The sequence below is a fragment of the Acomys russatus genome, chromosome 9 (genome assembly GCF_903995435.1).
Source record: "Acomys russatus chromosome 9, mAcoRus1.1, whole genome shotgun sequence".
NCBI lineage: Eukaryota > Metazoa > Chordata > Mammalia > Rodentia > Muridae > Acomys > Acomys russatus.
The window spans coordinates 54,031,311-54,047,208 of record NC_067145.1 but is presented as its reverse complement, the minus strand read 5'-3'; the positions used below and the strand labels follow the sequence as shown (position 1 = coordinate 54,047,208).

Here is a 15,898-nt window from a genome sequence, read left to right as displayed (position 1 = left end):
ACCTGAGGTACATGATGAATCCACAAACTAAAAAATAAAATAAAGCCTTGCATTCTCTGCCACCATGGCTCCTCGGTAAAAACGTACAGCTTTAGGATTTAGGGCAAAGTTTTCAGCTCCTCTGAGAAAAAGCCCCAGCGTGTGCATACATATCCATTCAAACCACCGTCACCATCTGGCGTTAACTTTGGGAGAACAGCAGTGCAAACCTATGACAGCAGGAAAGACTGTAACAAAGGACTGAACAAGGCAACTACTTGCCAGCTTCAGTGCACAAGTTCATATGAGCACGTTCAAGTCCAAGGGCTGCAGACACACCCCGTGGGAGGCTGTTGCCTAGCTAAGGAAGTGGGAGTGAGCGGGAGCTGACACATTCAGAGAGGTCAAAGCACCTCAAACCAAAACTGTGGCCTTTTTAGTAAATCTCTTTGAAAACTGGATAGAAACAACCAAACTTCATCCCTTCTCTGCCTTTCTCCATCTCCTGGGGCAGTTTTAAATAGGTAATAATAGGTATTAAGTACCAAGCACCTCTCTTCTGGAAATGAAGTTGAACAGTAACCAACTATCTTTCTCCCTCTTGGAGATCAAACCCAGGGCCAAGATTTTATTAAGCAGAAACTTACCTCCTGAGCAACATGCCCAGCCCTGAAACACTTGCTCTCTTCCAATATTCACACCATCCTCTCAATAAACGTATGTTTGATGAAAAGAAAAGAGAATTCATTTCTCCATAAAGTTCAGTTGCATTATCCCGCCCCACTGCATTAGTGTGACTCAAAATGACAATCACCACCACAACACACTTGCAGAGCATTTGAAAACTCTCCGTCAAATGATCCTAACACGTGGTAAAGACGAAGGGCCTGCTCTATAGGAATGCCATGGGAAACGCTGTCAGTTTAAGGATAAGTAAGCACAGAAGGTACAAAACACAAGGATTCCAACACACACACACACACACACACACACACACACGGCCAAAAAGGAAAAATATCAAAATGGTACCAATAACGTTTTCTCTACTAAATCAGTGGGTCTCAACTTGCAGGTCTAGACCCTTTGGGAGTCAAACAACTTTTTCACATGGCTTGCCTAAGACCATCAGGAAACACATATTTACACTGTGATTCATAAAAGAAGCAAAATTACAGTTATAAAGTAGCAACAAAATTAATTTTATGGGCGGGCCCCCACAGGCTCACAGGTAGTGGCACTATTAGGAGGTGTGGCCTTGTTGGAGGAAAGAGGAGGAGGGCTTTGGGGTTTCAGAAGCTCAAGACAGGCCTAGTGGCTCATGGTCCCTTCCTGCTGTCCGCAGATGCTCAGATGTAGAACTGTCCGCTACCGTTCTAGCGCCATGTCTCCCTGCATCCCACCATGCTTCTCGCCACGATAACGGACTGAACCTCTGAATGAGTAAGCCAGCCCCCATTAAATTTTATCCTTTATAAGAGTTGCCATGGTCAGTGTATCTTCACAGCAACAAGACCCAAACTAAGACAATAAGGAACTGTATTAAAGGGTCACAGCATTAGAAAGGTAGAGAACCAGAGCTGTGAAGGGTAGCATTATAAAAAAATACTTACATTATTCTTTTTGCTATATTTTACAATAAATATAATCAACTTTTTCACTGTTATTTTTTAAAAGAGAGAAATACCTTTGGTTTTTAAATTTTCATCTTTGTTTTAAGAAATATATACGCACAGTCTCACCCAGCACTAGACTCTGCACGCTGTAATACTCCCCTCCCACTGCCACAATATCGACATTACTGTCACACGGTAACTAACAGTGCCATTTGCTTCTTTGTTTGTTTACTTGTTTGTTTTGGAGTTGGGGCCTGTTACACAGGAATAAATTTCATGCCTGGTACTGTAACCCTGGTGACATGATTGAGTGGCCATAGACCCCAAGATAAAACTTGCTGTTGTTAAGTTTGTTGAATGGTCAAGCTGTCAAATTGCCTCCTAAATACTTGTCTATACCCATAGATGTGGGCTGCACTGAACCTTGGTAGAGAAGCTTCTTTCTGTTGTGGGCAGCTGTCAGTGGAGAGACAGGTAACTGATCAAAGTGCTGAGAATAAGCGAATGAGTGCTTACCCCTAAATGGAGCATTTATGTTATGCTCCCCAACTCAAGGGTCAGGTAACATCATAGAAGAGGAAGAAGAAAGAACTGAAAAGGTGGGGGACAGGGAGGAGTGCTCTAAAATGCTGTCTTCTGGGCATGACATGGCTATCACACTCATGAACTCACAGTAGCTATGGTTTATCTGTGGAAGACCTGTACAAGGGCAAGTCTGCCAAAATCCCAGTACAGATGGATAGATGGTCTCTGGACATCATGCCTCACTGAAAGCTAATTAATGGCAGTTAATAGCTGCTGGGGAAGGGGGAGCATTCTTTTTGGAGGATGTTTCTGTGCATGACTTCACACCCACACACATAAGGAAAGAAGCACTAACTGGACTACATGATTAAAAAAGAAGATGAGCCAGGCATGGTAGTGCACGCCTTTAATCCCAGCACTTGGGAAGCAGAGGCCGGTGGATCGCTGTGAGTTCAAGACCAGCCTGGTCTACAAAGTGAGTCCAGGACCCACAGAGAAACCCTGTCTCGAAAAAAGCAAAACAAAACAAAAACAAAAACAAAAAAAAGATGATGATGAAGTCGAGAAGAAATATGTTGGGGGTGGAGACATGGTAGGAGCTGGGAGGGATGGGTAGTATAATTCTCTCTCTATGTTAAAAATCTGGAGCTTGAAAACAGAAAACATATTATAGTTGCCTTTGCAATAGGCTACATGCAGAAGCTGTGAGCTGCTGGCTTCTGCAGAGAAACTCTTACCTGCTACCCAGATACTCTGATCCTGCTTCCTACGTTTGCAGTTTGGTTATGTATTCTCATCTCCCAAACCAATAACTTTTGGTAACCCCCAAAGTATTAGCTTACTTCTCCCCATCATTATCCAAACATCAATAATGAGACAGCAAGAGAGAGGTGCAGTGACTGGAAACAAAATCACTATCTACTCTGCCCGACTTCATCCGTCTACTTTTTCTAGATGAAAATACTGGGCAAAAACATTTCAAGTGAAAGGACAGATATCAGAAAGTGATTAATAGTTAATGGTAGAAAAATAGCTATACAAAGGAAAGAAATATTTTCCTAACACTTTTCATGCATCAAGAGAAAATCAAGCCAGAGAAAGGACAAGACTGGTTCTCGTCTCTTCTGCATTTTTCTTCTCATTTATTTAGTAAAGTCATTTACAAGTTTGGACTGGGACATCTAGTTTGACCCTAAGCATGAAGAAGTAAAGAAATTCAGTGTACGTCTAAGGAGAAACAATAATTCTGTATGCCCAGCAAACAGTATTGTAAAAAAGTCAAACCAACAGCACAGAATCTTAAGGAATTATAAACTAACTTTATAGATCCTTCTACTCTTCTTTTTATCGATATGTACCTTTAAGAGATTTTATCTATTAATAAAAATAATGCCATAATCCAGTGCAGAAAAATAAAAATAAAAACAAAATCAAAAAACAACCCCTCATGCCTGCCATATAGAATTAGCATTATTTAACAATTGACCCAGGTACTCCTTGCTATTGATCTTCCAAAACTGTGGCAGTGCACACGTACTCCTTATAAACTGTGGCAGTGCACACGTACTCCTTATAAACTGTGGCAGTGCACACGTACTCCTTATAAACTGTGGCAGTGCACACGTACTCCTTGTAAACTGTGGCAGTGCACACGTACTCCTTGTAAACTGTGACAGTGCACACGTACTCCTTGTAAACTGTGACAGTGCACACGTACTCCTTATAAACTGTGACAGTGTACATATACTCCTTACAAACTGTGGCAGTGCACACGTACTCCTTGTAAACTGTGGCAGTGCACACGTACTCCTTATAAACTGTGGCAGTGCACACGTACTCCTTATAAACTGTGGCAGTGCACACGTACTCCTTGTAAACTGTGGCAGTGCACACGTACTCCTTATAAACTGTGGCAGTGCACACGTACTCCTTATAAACTGTGGCAGTGCACACGTACTCCTTGTAAACTGTGGCAGTGCACACGTACTCCTTGTAAACTGTGGCAGTGTACACGTACTCCTTGTAAACTGTGGCAGTGCACACATACTCCTTATAAACTGTGACAGTGTACACGTACTCCTTATAAACTGTGGCAGTGCACACGTACTCCTTGTAAACTGTGGCAGTGCACACGTACTCCTTGTAAACTGTGGCAGTGCACACGTGCTCCTTGTAAACTGTGGCAGTGCACACGTACTCCTTATAAACTGGGGCAGTGCACACGTACTCCTTGTAAACTGTGGCAGTGCACACGTACTCCTTGTAAACTTTTCATCAACCTTGTCTCTAGGTAATAATCATGGACACAGATGCTGGCACTGTGCTCCACATTAAACTCTTTTAATCTTATGAATCACAACCCAGCATCTTTCAGTCTTGGCGACAGTTCAGACAGTTGTTTTCTTTTAACCCATTTTCAAGATAATATTTTTACTTTCCTGGAAATGCATGTTAAAATTAAGCTAGTGTCATTTTTCTCCCAGGGAAAAAAATGTGAGAGGCCACATTTCTTGTGACAAAAATAATCTGTAAGTACTCAAGATGACAAATGGCCCACAAATAAAAAAAAGACTACAGAAAATCAAATTATAAACCTATTTCTAAGTAATACATTCTTTTGAGTTAACAAATTAGTTTGTATACTTTATCATTCCATTGAATTTTTAGAGGAAAAACATGTCATTCTGTCCTAGAATTTCAAAAATCAATCTCTAGAAGCTTGACATATGAAGTAAACATGGTAGTTATAAAAAATAATAAAATTTGTGGACTGTTTTCTCTACATCCTTTTTGCACCTAAAATCTGTAACACTATATGCTCCAAATAGTGTTTTAATTTACTTAAAAATGAACACTGGGAACTGACATGATGGCTCAGTGGTTAAGTGTGTACACTAGTCTTGCAGAGGACCAGAGTTCTGTTCTTGGTGGACATACCATGTGACTCACAGGCACCTGTAACCCTATCTCCAGGGGACCCCATGTCTTCATACACACACACACACACACACACACACACACACACACACACACGCACGTGCTCAACCTGAGGACATTGGTGCTCAGTGGTAGCACGCTTGCTTAGTGTTAAACAGAGCCTAGCTTAATCTCAGAAGTACAAAAAACAAACAAACAAGCCACAGAAAAAGTTTGCCAACAATCTTTAGAGGATTTCATTCATGAGAGAAAACCAAAGTTAAAAAAAAAAAATGTTGAAATTGTTGGATATGAAAGGAGCCACAAAATACATGTTTAAAGATGACAATAATATCTTCTTCTCACATAAGCGCAGAGCAGGCAATACCAACTGTTTATAAAGTTGGTTTAGTTAGAAGCTTAAACCAGTTTTTAAAAATATTTTATCAAAAGGCCATGCATGGCCAGACATGGCAGGACACATCTGTAATGCAGGAGCCTGACGTGCTGAACACAGAGGTTCAGGGCCAGTTTGAATTAGTTTGTCTTTGTCTCAAATAAATACATAAATAAAAACAAAAACAAAAAACAGGGAATGGAGAGAAAAAATAATTTTGCTTATAAAAAGCAAAAAACTTATCAAATCTGTGGCTCAGTGGAAATGGTCATAAATACATGCAACTTCACAAACAGGAAATACAAATATTTCCCAACTTATCTTTGCAACACTGACTACACAGAACCAGCTAATGTTGAAGGAGACACTGAACTTGTTTGTACACGGTGTGTACCCTGACATGTAAGTGAGCATGCACTGTCACAGGAATGCTCAGCCTCGTCCTATTTGGCCAGCACAAACTGGCATGAAATGCCTACCTGTGAAAGTGTTTGCTGAACTACCATGAAGATGACCCGGGCAAGCAGAGGACAGCAGGAGACTGTACTACCCCTGTGGAAAAGCGCTGTGAGCCACATTAGGGCATACATAGTGCATTATAGCTGGACAAAATCTAATTTCCAGATTATTATGCTTTGAGTTTCTGAAGGTCTCCCTTGCATAGAAATGAGCTTTTCTTTTGAGTTTTCTAAACTAAATTCAAATAATCACCACTCAAATATAGAAGAAAAAGACATTTTCTAGCCATAGTAAGAAAATTTAAATACAAATCCATTTTCAAAACCAACAACTCAAAATCTCATTCAGGCAATATGACACTATTATAGAGTCAATCAAAGCTATCAAATTAACATAGCATTTCTTTGTAGTTCATTTCCACAGAAAAATATATTTTTCAAAAAGCATTTAGGTGCATGTTTATAGCCTTAGAGTAAATAATTCAACGTAACATCACAGTTCAAATCAAATATTCACACACGTAACCACTGCTTTAATAAAACTATGAGTGTGTGAATATACATGGCGCAGACTATCTCTAACAGTCAAAGGCATCTCTGTCACTTTCCTAATGTGAAATCTACTCACTCTCGCACACTAAGACAACAGAGGACGGAGACAACCCATGGCATCCTGCACAGACGACACATCAGCCAGAGGCTACTGTGTATTCTCCAGTCCTCCTCCCTTCTGAGACCTGTGTCACCTCTGCCTTTTCTTTGCAGTATACATTACTTCTCTGATCACAGCGAGATGGCCCATGGCCCATAAAAACATGCACTCTTGAGTTGGATGCAGTGGCACACACCTGTAATCCCAGCACTCAGGGAGGCAAAGGCAGATGGATCTTTATGAGTTCGAAGCCAACTTGGTCTAGAGTGCAGGACTGCCATGACTACACAGAAAAACTCTGTCTTGAAAAACCAAAAATAAAATAAAATCTCTATAAATAAAAGTATGATTCATAATCAATCTTAGAAGTGCAAAAGGTAATGTCCAAGGTTTAAATCCACGATTTTTCAATAGTCACTTCAAAAGGAAAGATTTTTTTCAGAAGGCAAAAAGCACTGCTGAAAGCTTTCAGTACAGTCTAGCCTAAGGAATAAACTCTAGCTGAATGGTACCAGAAAGTTCAGGTTCTTCTGAGAGTCCTTCTATAAAGATTTTTTTTAATCTGAGGTTATTTACAAGGTCACCTCATGTCCTAGGAATATTTCGTTACAGTTTTCCTAACTTTGTAATAAATACAAAATAGACACTTAGTAAAGCAGAATAAATTATTTCCTTATACAAGAAATGTGAATCCTATTTAATCAGTTAAAGAAGAAATGACAGACGTTACTGTTGAAGAGCTAGGTGAGGAGGCAATCTAGAGACCACCAAGCAGCCCCTGCCTCTGCTTCCTGACAGATGCCCCAAGACAGGGGAATTAGAGAAATGTCTAAACCAAATCCAGAAGACGACGTCACACATCACAGAGAGACAACGTAAAGCTATCACTAAGGATAATATACAGGATCTACTACTGTGAGTTTACATAGAAACTTCATCAGTACACATGTACTTGACTTTTACCAGCCATACACAAGCAAGTATCCCCTCATCTTGTGTTAACTATACCATAACCAGGGAAGACCTCAAACAAGGCAGAGGGTACGGTAGCAACATTACATTAACATCAGTTCCACTTCCATTCCATTCTTTCATACTCTGAAGCATGAATATTTTTAAAGACACCATGACTCCAACTGTCCCATAATTTGATGTAAATCTTACCAAGTATTAAGTATCTGACTTTTTTCTTTTTTCCTTTTTTCCTTTTTTTTTTTTTTTTTTTTTTTTTTTTTTTTTTTTTTGTTTTTCTAGACAGGTTTCTCTGTGTAATTAATAGCCCTAGCTGATCTGGACTTGCCTTTCAGACCAGGCTGGCCTCAAATTCACAGAGATCTGCCTGCCTCTGCCTCCCAAGTGCTGGGATTAAAGGTGTGCGCCACCATGCCCGGCCTTTTACATTTTCTTAACATATAATGTCTAAATGTTTTCTTCCTATGAAAAGGAAATAACCCAGTACAACTGCAGACTTCATGAACAAAAGGTAACTCATTAGAGCAGTGGTTCTTAACATTAATGCTGTAGCCCTTTAATATGTTGTGTGAGCCCCAACTGTAAAATTATTTTCATTACTACTTCGTAATTGTAATATTATGTTATGATAGGTAGGCTATTTGATAAGCAACCCCTGAGAAAGGGTTGTTCGACCCCGCCCCCCAAAAAAGAGGTTGCAGCCCACAGGTTGAAAACCACTGCATTAGAGGTTTTGTCTTCACTTGACTTCCTAGTTTCTGGGCCATAGTGATAATACAAGGACATCATGTTTCCATTTAAAAACAAATATCCAGGGGCTGGAGAGATGGCTCAATGGTTAAGAGCAGTATCTGTTCTTCCAGAGGTTCTAAGTTCAATTCCCAGCAATCACATGGTGGCTCACAACCATCTATAATGTGATCTGATGCCCTTTTCTGGATGGCAGGTGTACATACAGACAGAGCACTCATAAAAGTAAACATTAAAAAACAAAAACAAATATGCAAGCAAACGTAGACCAGCAATATGGCTCAGTGGGTTAAAGCTACTGGCAAGCCTGAAGCTCGGAGTTCAACCCCCAGGACTGACGTGAAAGAAGAAGAGAGCAGACTCCTGCAAGTTGTCCTCTGACTTTGACACACTTGATACGGCATGCACACACACACACACACACAGCAGACAGACAGAAAGACAGGCAGGCAGATGACATACACTCAAAAAAAACAAAAAACACTAACTTGCAGCTCAGTGCCCGAGTGGGAGTACAACTGTGGAACAAGAACGAAAAGATCCGCTCAGTCTACTTCTGACCTGTTTTGACCTCCAGCTTACACACAGGCCACAAAGAATTTCCCTCCCAGGAAATGTATTCACCCCTTGACTCTCCAAAAAGGAAAAAAAAAAAAAAAAAGTTAATACCAGAATGCCATTTTACATCAGTTTGGAGAAGACGGACACAGGCTAGGAAATCAACTTCACAGCTCTACTTCATACATACTAATGGTAGGTGGGGGACCCCTTAACAAGAAATGTCTACTTATATAAAATGAAGCAAGTGAAAGCACAGCTATCCAGCTGCTGTGTAAAAAAAAAAAAAAAGGGAAAACTGGACCTCAATATAGATTTGCTCATTACAGACCATATAACAGATGCCACTTCCTCAGCTATGCTACCCATTGTCTTTTGATAAATAAATAATGTTTTCAGATAGAAATCCAGTTTTAGAAAAGCTAATTTAAAAAGATGTGGACTGTTCTATATGTTACATCATTTCTAATCACAGACTCAAGAAAAGAGCCACAAAAATCAAACTTTTTTTAAAATTTTTTATTAATTTATTCTTGTTACAGCTCAATGGTTATCCCATCCCTTGTATCCTCCCATTCTTCCCTCCCTCCCATTTTCCCCTTACTCCCCTCCCCTATGACTGTTCCTGAGAGGGATCACCTCCCCTTGTATATGCTCAAAGGGTATCAAGTCTCTTCTTGGTAACCTGCTATCCTTCCTCTGAGTGCCACCAGGCCTCCCCCTCCAGGGGACATGGTCAAATATGAGGCACCAGTTCGTGTGAAAGTCATACCCCACTCTCCACTCAACTGTGGAGAATGTCCTTTCCATTATGATTTCATAAAAATCAAACTTTTATGAAATCATAAAAGATAAAATAAAGAGTATTAATTTGAAATATCCATGCCTCTGAAATCTGACTGCAAGAGGACCAATAAAACAGACCAGGGAAGATGCAGCTGCATCTAGAACAATGGGACGTCTGAAGTGGCCAGGACACGTGTGGAGCAACACACGCTGGCCCTGAAGCCCTGACACTGTGTTTCCTTACATAATACAGCAAAGTCTATCCAGGCATGCTCCTCTAAGACATGATGGAATAAAAACCTCACCAGCCTAGTCATAAACATCCATGATACAAGGCTTCCAAATGACGCAGTCCAATCAACAGTTACAAATAACTAAAGCTGCAGGCTGGTGGATGGGTTAGTAGGTCGCAGTGGACTGGCAATTAAAGCCAGCAAGCCATTTGCTCCACCCAACAAGGCTAGTCAGCAGCAAAGTGTTCTATCCCAGGCCTCTGGGCTTTTGGGAACTTGAAAAAGACTGCCTTTGTGAAACTGTTCTCTCAATAGATGTTAAGATTCTCCTTAAGAATGAACTGTCTTCTGCAGGGCCACTGTACACATGAACACATGGAGAGTGACTACACGCACAAGGCCTGCACGAGATCAGCCAGCCTGGTATCCCAGCATGGGTCAAAGAGGGGCTCACGAAGCCCCATCTGTATTTGAGGAGTTACTGGCAAGCGACAGCTGGCTGGGGGGTGAGGGGCGGGGTGGGGGTGCAGTTCTCGTCACTGATGCAGCCCGAGAGGCTACCCACGCTCCAGGAGGTGGTCCTACACCTCTGTGCACACAGGCAGCACTAGGTGGACTCTGCGAGTTTAAGAAAACAGAGAGAAGATGAAGCTGAGAGTAAAAAGTGGTAGGGAGGGATGTAGGGAGGAGCCGGAGGAAGGATCAGAGTGACCTGATCAATGTATACAAATCTCAATAAAGAAACAATAAGAAAGAATGGAGCATCTTAAAATTATTATAAAGAAGTCACTAATCTCTGTTACTACAAAAAAAATTTACTGAAGGTGATTCATATATCAAATTTGTATATATTTTGCAATATATTGTATGTCTAAAAATTTTTAAATGACTGCCCTACGAAAGCTGGTAAATAATTTAGCTTTGGAGAAGAAATATGCTAATGATTTGCAATTTTAACTAATAAAAGTAAGTTTAGAAGCTGGAAACACTACTACTACTTTAGTAAATTGTTTATGCTAAAACTCTAAATGACTTTTAATCAAAGGAAACCAGAATTCACCAAAATGTTTTAATTATAAATAATGTCTTTCATATAGAAGTGTATGAAGGAGAGAAGAGGAAAAGAGGGAGAGGGAGGAATATAAGCACCTAGTAAATCTGAATCAGATGTCTGTGGGAATTTACTTTTTTAAGTTTGGTAAAAGTATCAAAAGCAGAAACAAAAAATTAAGCTATCTCCTAAATTTTAATTTTTTTAAAAAAAATCATAGCTGAATTACTGCATAAAACTGCATTTGGCTCTATTTAGTCCGTGACAATATCAAATTAAAAGTTATTCCCTTTCCTACTGCAAGAAAATAAATGAGCTCTAACAAAACAAAACAAAAAAGGAATCATCACCTTCAATGGTAGAAATCAAACAATGAAGTGCAGTTAGGAAGCCGCTAGCAGCACACTTGCTGAGCAGCAGGGCTTGCTGGCACTCCTCAGCTCCCCACCTTGGCTTCCTACAGTCCATCTGAATAGGAGAGCAGCGTTCTCAAGAGGAGCTGCTGTGAGGCCTAGCCTGCCCACAAAAGGCCTGGAGGCGCCCCCTGTTAACTGCCATCTACAAATTCATCTCTTACATTAGAATCACTGCAGCAACATGAAGGTATTGGCTCAGTGGTAGAACAGATACACCAGTATTTAAAATGCTATTCTACTTAACTTTTCACTTCCAGCCTACTTCTGAAGGATGCAGTTATTCTATTTCTAGGTAGACTATTGTTCTAGGCAGAATTGCTAACCAATATTTGGAGAAAGTCTCTATTACTGCCAATTTTTCCATGACCCACACTAGCAGAAGCCCCAAGCCGTCACGGAGGGGCTCAGTCATCTACTCAACTTAGAACAGTATCCGCTAGAACATACGTCAAAGCCAACTGTTCCCACTCCAACAGAAAACCATTAAAACACTACACCAGATATCAGGCCCATTTCTTTTCCTCAGCTGAATGAGAGAGGTTTCCTATGCAAAAGTGACCCAAAAACAAAAACCCTCATCCCCTTATCTGGGCCAAAGGGCAGAATTAAACACACCAACGTGCAACATGCAACCCAGTCAGAAGAGACCTGACATCCAAACAACTTACAAAACATGTCATTAATTTCAAAGTAAAACTTTTCTCATGAAAGTGAAGTAAGATACAGTAGAAAGTAAAATTTTAAAATAGGGAAAACAGTTTCAACATGAAGCTTTGAAAAGGAAAAATAAGTATAATTTAATTGCTTTTATTTTTGTGCTTTTTTTACTTTAAACATACCTACCATAATAATCAATAAACACTGTTACTGCCATGTACTAGAACTTTTCTTGCTATGTCTATTAATAATCTAAGATACCCACATCCTTTATTTCATCTTTGGCTTTACATGATCAAATAAACAAACTGAACAAATGCAAACTATGCAAATACAAAAACGCAATAACAATGTAAGTGCTAGAAATCAAAGCCTTTTGTTGGCTGTACTCAACAGTTCACCATGACATTCACAACTGTCATAATGGCATCACAAGTATTCAGCTCAGAATTTGCTAGAATACATACTGGCAAAACGGAGAGCTGAAAAACAAAGCATTCAACAAATTCTCAAGTCCTGAGGGCTGGGCCATCCCAACTACTATTTCAGGACTGCCAGGGGAGGTGGAAGAAACCAGCCCTTGCAGAGAAACCATGATGGCCAAGCCAGTATCAAGATGGGCTGCCTCCACCTTCATCCATTTATCGCATTGCTGTCCAAAACATGCTGGGTTCTATGTTTTTCAATATATGGAAAGGGCTGGGGAACCTGCCAGGGTAAATCTACTCACATATCTGAATATCCGATCTTTCCTCTGATACCTACATAAATACTAAAGAAAATAACCATTAATAACCAATAACACCATCTAGGTTAGAAATCTCATCTAGATTTCAATATCTTTTCATCTCAGTATCTTTAAGGAAGTACCTTTTAACCTTAGCTACACTTCCATGTGGATTCTTTTTTCAAAACAAGAATTCTGTTACACTCAATCCCCACTTTCTGAGATTAAGAAGTCCCTAAAAACACAGCCCATGATGACCACTACAGCACTCCTTGGACTACCTTTATTATGATGGTCTATTCCAGAACAACCTCTTTTTCTACATTCTATCATCAAGCTGTCAAGAAAAGGAAATGTAACCCAGTCTTATTCAAAGAAAGATTGAGAAGAACCAAAGCCTAAGGGCAAGTTAGCAAACGCAAACACTGCCTAGGTAACCAACTTTTAACTTTGCAGGAAAGGCATGTGTTTTTCTGAGCCGTTTCTCCAGAATGAAATCTTAAAGTCATTCCCATAACTGAACCTTTAACACTGTGAGCCCTACTGTGAAGGACCAGGAGCCTGACCTCCCATCCTCCAGACTTGCCTCTCACAATGCCCTTCCTGCCTCCATGCTAGGACACTCAAGTACTCAGTGAGCCCCCGTGGAGTCCGCCTTCCCTCTCACACCGTTCCACCTACAGGAGCATTCTCCTCTGCAATTCTCTACACAATCTTCTCAGAAGAGCACCTCAAGATTCATCTAAAGCCAGACATGGTGGCGCACGCCTTTAATCCCAGCACTTGGGAGGCAGAGGCAGATGGACCGCTATGAGTTCGAGGCCAGCCTGGTCTACAAAGTGAGTCCAGGACAGACAATGCTACACAGAGAAAGCCTATCTCAAAAAAAGAACAAACAAACAAAAAATCTAAAAATATTAATACACAGAGAGAAGATCTACGTGCCAAAAATAGTGCTTGCTCTCAAAGCACATATAGATCAGAGAGAGGCCAACAGGCAACAGACCTTACAGTGCACTGATCACGCTACAAGAGCAACCGGCTTGCCTGGCAAGTGAAGGGGACAGGGAATGACAGGGAGGGACACTTGGAACTAGGATAATAAGCAAAGGCTGACTTTTAAAATAACCTCAAATGTGAAATGTGGAGTCTGACTTTCCTACACTAACAGCAAAGCCTCAGTGCCATCCTCCATCTTTGAGGCTCTGCTTCTCAAAGAGACACACAGGAACAAATATTTCAGCAAATGAAATATGACGAAGCAACTAAAATGACACAGCTGTGCCCCAAAGCATGTTAACACATTTCTATGGATCCAAAATCACACGAGACACATGAAGCTGCTCTGCTCCAGGGCAGGAAAGGAACAAGAAGCTGTATCTTAGGGCAACTGCAAACACAACAGGGGCAGCATCCAGGCTCTTCATGCCGGACCTGGAACAGTGCGGCGCTCTTCCTCACTGTACAACACTGAAAAAACTTGGCCAACTGTGTGGAAGCCACAGCAGAGAAGATGACGCTCACCTAATGCTAGCTGACTTGAGACTAAATCCGTGATGTCTCTCATGTCCGTGGGGCTGCTCTGGTCCACTGACACAGGTCAATTTTGATCTGTGAATTCTAAAGCAAGGCAGAGACAGTGGCGTATGTGCTAGACAGCAGGGACATCAAGGGAAACATAAAGTCCATTAGAGTTATGCCTGCTAAGTTACAGAGAGCGTCGGCCACATCAGCAACATCAACAATCACAAACTCACTGTAGACAAACTTGAAAAAGTATTGAATGATCTTAATTAAAAAAAAAAAAAAAAAGAGTTCAAATTCAGAGACGTTAGAGGGGAAAACTGTAGAATAAAGCAAAAATGAGAAAAGCTAGTGGACATTTAAAAAAGAACCAACTTTAAATATGCCAAATAAAACATTAGCCATGGAAGTGTTAAAACACGACACGTCACACTGCCGCCTGACAGGTCCCATCCCATGTCCACCTCAATCTCACAAAGACCTGGTTCCTGCAGGAACAAGACAGTAAGAACAGAAGCTGCGTGACCTCGGGAACTCACGCAGCAGCGATGCTCAAAGAACCCGGGAACCCCAGACACAGCTCCACTGAACTTTCACAAGGGTTGTAGGTTCAAGAAACTTTTCAACTTCCATCTTAATTTTGTGAACTCATGACCATCCTAGCTGGAGTTAGGGTTTCTATGAAGTAACCTCGTACAAAAGTTCGTGAATGGAACTGAAACAGAACACTCAGCCTCTTCCAAATCTGGGTCTGAATGCCTCTAGCAACTGACTGTGTTTATTCAAAGTACACCAACCAAAAAAAGAAAGAAAACAAAAGACAGTAGATATTTTAAAAATCAAAAGTGACTTTGGTAGAAAGACTCAAACATTTCACTATAAAAACTAACTAAAGAGCATGAAAAGGCTGCCTTAATTCATATTAAGGTAAACACAACAATATACAAAAAAGTGTAAACTAACATTGTAATATGGGAATGTTCACACTATCCCAGACTTACATATTCAGACAGTCTGTACTTCCAACAGCCAATTAGGACCCCAATTCTTTGTTTCTACTCTCAAAGCAAATAGTTGACATGACAGTAAAATACAGTTTCTCTCATGGACAAAAATGAACAGAAAATTAAAACCGAGAAGATAAAACCTTTATCAAAATTGCTAAGTCCAAAACAGCCTCATTTTCCTGCTCTGTTAAGAGCACTGATAGGACTGTGTGGTTTTACATAAATATACTAGCCCATGTTGCCCAGTGATGAAAATTTACACAATAAAACCTCTTAATTACAGTCAGCTACAATATTCCCTCTCGTACTTTTAGAATCCTTTCCCAGTAGAAAACACAAGTCAACAGAAGCTCTTAACTGATGCACTCAGTCAGCTCATAAGCCGGCACTGCGTTCTCTTACCACGTCTACCTTCTTAGCATAAAGCAGGCACCAAAAGGCACCTCTCCTTGCCTTAAGAGAGACACGAGAGTGGCACTAGGAGAATCCAATTACTCATTCAGGAAGTGCCATAACAGTAACATGTTTCTTCTTTACGAGGCAGCAGAAATTAAACCAAGTAGGACACTTACTCATGACTGGAGAAGTCTCTGTGTGTGGTCCCAATCCAGTATTAAGCCGAAATCTACTATCCAGGGTTTCTCAGAGGAATACATATCCTGTTCTGGAAAAAGAAG

General features: G+C 40.6%; 1 protein-coding gene across 1 annotated transcript in view; it reads right to left on the bottom strand.

Annotated features, from left to right (window-relative positions):
* The window catches only part of Usp6nl (USP6 N-terminal like), a 126,103-nt gene that overhangs the window by 95,757 nt on the left and 14,448 nt on the right, over positions 1–15,898 (bottom strand). The window contains exon 2 of the mRNA XM_051151356.1: positions 15,794–15,885. Coding sequence (XP_051007313.1) covers positions 15,794–15,797 — 4 coding nt within the window. The 5' untranslated portion in view covers positions 15,798–15,885. The remainder of the gene's footprint in view (positions 1–15,793; positions 15,886–15,898) is intronic.